At 27.9% G+C, this 5,055-nt stretch overlaps 1 protein-coding gene across 1 annotated transcript in view; it reads left to right on the top strand.

Annotated features, from left to right (window-relative positions):
- The window catches only part of LOC111621537 (nucleosome-remodeling factor subunit BPTF-like), a 93,868-nt gene that overhangs the window by 23,909 nt on the left and 64,904 nt on the right, over positions 1 to 5,055 (top strand). The window contains exon 8 of the mRNA XM_023363696.1: positions 4,681 to 4,918. Within this exon, the coding sequence (XP_023219464.1) occupies positions 4,681 to 4,918 (238 nt within the window). The remainder of the gene's footprint in view (positions 1 to 4,680; positions 4,919 to 5,055) is intronic.

Genomic DNA, 5,055 nt, shown 5'->3' with positions numbered 1-5,055 from the left:
AAGACTATTGTATCGTTAAAAATTATTTTTTTATTTTGTACAAACAAAATAAATTTATTGAAAAATATAAAAACAATAAAAAATTATACTTCAGATGTTAATTTAGTATCAAAAACGTAAAATATTTGAGTAGCCCGAGAAATAGCCGAAGATTGCAACGCCACAGCACTAGCGTAAATTTAAATTTGCTGACTGGAATGCTTTCAGATAACGGACGTTTCGGATAACCAGCTTTCGGATAAACGACGCTCTACTGTAATTCATTATTCTTATACTGACAGTTGCTTTAATATCAATGTAAATTTTAAAGTAAAATGATTTATGAAAAATTACACATATCTGTAGATGATATCAGGAAAAAATGACTTTGTAGTATAGAAAAATGCACATTATTATTAAATGCACAGAAATATTTCACAAATATAACTTTAAAAGAGCTAATAGAATCATAACTGTAAAGACAAAAATAATTATTGACAAGACTACATCTTGTTTATAAGATCACAATGCCATCAATGGTTTCATACCTTAGAGCAGTGGTTTCCAACCTTTTTTCATTAGGGTATCCTGTGACATGTCATTTCTCTAGATTGTACCCCTAATTTAAGAAATTTAGTGAGTAACCATATTGTTAATTTTACATATTGTAACTTTAAATTTAAAAAAAAGCTAATTTATAATGTTGATAAAGAGAATATATTTACATTCATACATGTAAAAATAAATACATTTACAACACAAATATAAAAATTATAATAAAAATAAAATTGCACAAAAAAACTAACTTGAAAGTATTTAATTTCGTATTAAAGGAGTTCAGTATGAGCCTTGTCATTGTTTTTTCTCGCATAATTTTTTTATGTCAGGTTTGACTGATGCAAGGTATAATCTCAAATCTGGAACTGCCTTCAGATTATTGTGATACTTATTTTTAATATATAGATAGGAAGAAAATGCTCTTTCCACAAGCACAGTACTTGTAAATGGCAACAAAAACTGAAGTGCTTTATCAGAAAGTTGCTCAAATTCTTTGTTAATGTCTGCCCAAAAGTTAAAAAGACATTTTGATTTAAATTGGCATTTTAAAATTGAATTGGTTGAAATTTTGATCAAATTCTCTTTTTCCTTACTTGACAATTTAGCTACCTAAAAGTCTTCCTCTTCAAATGGATTTAGAATCCAATAGTTTGTGTTGTCAGGTTTTGGAAAGTATTTCTGGAAATTTGATTTTAATCCTTGTAAATGTTCAATTATTTGTTGAATTAATTCTGGAGAAAATCGTAATTTGTTTTCAGATAAGAAACTGTGCAATGTTTCAAATACTTCAGGTTGACTATTTTTAATACATAACTTCCAAAAATCAAATTTTTTAATTTTAGATTCAATTTTGTCAGACACACTAAATATCGTTGTTTTATCTTAGAATGCCAAATTTAACTTATTTATATGCAGAAAAATATCTGATAAATATGCGAGAGCCTGAAGCCATTTATCGTCATGAAATTTGGATGAGAGCTTGAAAGGATTGCTTTCAAAAAAAACTTGTACCTCATGCCTAAGCTCAAATAGTCTGGTAAGAACTTTACCATGAGATAGCCATCTCACTTCTGTATGAAAGAGCAATGTAGAATGAAGACTCATCATGTCGTCACATAGAGCTTTGAAAATTTTTGAGTTTGTAGGCCTTGATTTTATAAAATTAACCACTTGGACAGCTTCATCAAGAACAAGTTTCAATTCATGAGGAAGGCTTTTAGAAGCTAAATTTTGTCTATGGATGCAGCAATAGCTCCAATTTACATTCGGGGCTACTTTCATTACATGACTGCGAAGACCAGAGTAAATACCTGACATAGATTTGGCACCATCGGTACATAATCCACAGCAGTTAGACCAATCAATCCCCTTTTCTTTGACATAAGAATCAATAGCATTAAAAATATCCTCACCTCTTGTGCATTCTGACAAAGGATGACAAAGTAATAGGTTTTCTTCAATTTCATTATTGACCAAATATCTTGTTATAACAAGCAAGATAGCAAAATTGGCGACATCTGTGCTTTTGTCAACTTGAATAGCAAAAAATTTACTATTTTTAATTCGGCTTATTGTTGTCATTTCAACATCATCAGACATCTCCTGAATTCTTCAAGATATTGTATTGTTCGAAAGAGGAATGTTGTTAATTTTATGTACTTGGTCTTCTCCGACCATACAGCGAACAGCATCTTTTATACAGGGAAGAATCAAATTCTCAGCTATGGTATGATTTTTGCCACATTTAGCAATATGGTAACTAGCTTCAATGGCATTTTTGAGATTTTTGTCAGATGGCAGGATGTACGACTTTAAACTCGATTTACTCATATTTTGCTCCAAGCATTTAAAAAAATTATGTTCCTTGTTTTTATAATTGGGATGCTTTATTTGTAAATGTTATAGGAGTAAGGAAGGTTTCATGCAGCCATTAGATAAAACATCTCCACATACTATGCATAGTAGTTTAGGGCAGTTTTTATTTCCTATATAAGTAAATTTATCCATATTTAATATATTCATTGCAGTACTTTTTGTTTTTCTCTGTTTTCTGGACTTTTCCAGTGTTTAGATATGAAGTGCTGTTGTCTTGAGAGGTATTTGTCAATTGAACCCTTTCCACATTATGTGTTAGCTTTTTTTTGTTCCTCGTTCCAACCATTTATCCATATCTAATGATAAATCAAAGGTGAAATTAACATATCCAGTTTCAAAATTTCTCTCTGTTGCGTGTCGCCCTGTTGAATTTTTGTCGATGGCTAACGAAAATTTCCAGTTTTTGAAAAAAATAATCATAGCTATTGTATCATCCGAAAATATTTTCTTATTTTGCACAAACAATATATATATATTAATAAATGTAAAACGAAAACAAATTATATTTCAGAAGTTAGTTTTAATATAAAATTATAACAACTAGTGCCATCTGCTTTGAAAAACATTCCAATGCTGAAATGAGATATCTCAGGAAAATCTGGAGAAACTAGCTATGTCCTTTTCCTTGCTAACAATAAAAAATATTTTTTATAAACAAAAAAATACTTTTTCGAACAATGAGGATATTGTTGAGAGATAATAATAACAGTAACACACCCCACCATCAAAAGTTTGTAGCATAATCACTAATCATGTAGAATGGTATCCCCACTACCATTGACCGATTGCACAACATTTATTGATCTGTTGCATTGTACAATCGGCAACGTAAGTTTTTATTTCTATTTTTTCATTTTGAAATGTATAATAAAGTTGTGATTGTTGCAAGGAACATTTTTTACCTAATAATTTTTTAATACTATTACATAATATGATATTTTTTCATACATAATACGAAATACATAATATATTATTTTTTCATAAATATGTGATACATAATATATTATTTTTTCATAAATATGTGATATATAATATATTATTTTTTCTGCCATAATAACTAATTTTTTTCTGTACCCCTAAACAACCTATCGCTTACCCCAGGGGTATGCGTACCACAGGTTGGGAATTGCTGCCTTAGAGGTACGAAGGAGTACATATAAGGAGTTTCAATTTGGCACAGAATATTAGGTGCCCAAATCATGTGCACATAAAAAAATCAGACTTGTAGGTAGTCAGGAGACTGAGAACAGAGTCAAAATAAAATATAAAATTACAACATCTTTCTACAAACAGGTGCTAGTGCGAGATTTGCACATGCGTTGCTTGTTGGAAGTTGAAAATTCGAATGTTGCGAAATCAAATTTTATAAAAAGATTATAACTTTAGCAGAAGAATGTATATTGATTATTAATGTACATATCCTTTGGACTCATTAGAAGTATAGGTATTTATTTACTGTAATCCAATTTTTTCAATATTTATTTTTAAAATGAATAAATTTATTAAATTTTTAAAAGTAATTATAAAAGGAATTTAAGCATTATTTTTCAATTACTTTGCTCATTATCAGGAAAATATTGAATAAAGAATTATGTTGTCATAGATGTAATATTTATAAAAAAAAATAAGTATATAAAAATTTAAAAAATTTAATATTAATATAAACCACTAGAAAATTCAAAACACTAATATTATAAATTATAGAATAAAGCTGTAAAAAAATTAGAAAATTTTACCTCAAGGATATTTCTTTGACAGGTAAGCAGAGTACATGTTAACCATTTTCAATATGTTGTTAAGCTACCAAAGTCTGTACAATTGATATTATTGGATTTTAAACTTTCCTACATTCATAAAGATTCTGCTGTGAGGTAGCTGTCTCTGAGATTTAGAGACAGTTGCCCCATGGTAAAATATGCAAAAGTTTATATTTTAGAAAATTAAAAATTTGAAGAAACTTGTCCAATCATCAGATGATGACTTAAGTTCTTCAAATTTTTAATTTAAGAAAAAAAATACTGTCTGCCATTTTAATTAAAATTGTTTATATTTTAGCTTACACTCATTAATATTTTGGATTAATTCTGTTGTCATTTTCAATTGCTATTGAGCTGATTTATTAATTATTGACGAATGTATAATTAATCATCAATTTAGTTAATTGTGAATTAAATTTTTCACAAAAAGATATATATATATATATATATAGAGTTATTTGCATTTTTTATAAATGAATTATAATAAAAATTTTCTTATAAAAAAAAATAGATTGGAAAAACAACAGCAAGCTGTTCGTGAAAAAGTTGCACAACAACAAGCTCAACAAAGTGCAGAAAAGATTCGTGCCCAAATGGAAGCTCAATTAAAACAACAAAGGGCAGCAATGCAGCAAAAAAGATTAGAATCTTCGCAACAGTTAGCATCATCCAAGGGAACTAAGACAGTAACCGTTACAGTTGCTGCTACCACTGCATCAACTACAGGAACAACAAATAATGGAACTACAGTATGTTTTTAATTAAATATTTTTTTATATTTGTAAACTTTTAATATTATAAATAAATATTATAATATAAATTATTATAATTTTAATAATATATTATATTTTATAATTTATAATATAATTTATTATATTTTAAAAAA

This window comes from Centruroides sculpturatus, unplaced genomic scaffold, assembly GCF_000671375.1.
Source record: "Centruroides sculpturatus isolate CEXI.00-Female unplaced genomic scaffold, Cexi_2.0 scaffold272, whole genome shotgun sequence".
NCBI lineage: Eukaryota > Metazoa > Arthropoda > Arachnida > Scorpiones > Buthidae > Centruroides > Centruroides sculpturatus.
This window is presented reverse-complemented; position numbering and strand designations above follow the sequence as displayed.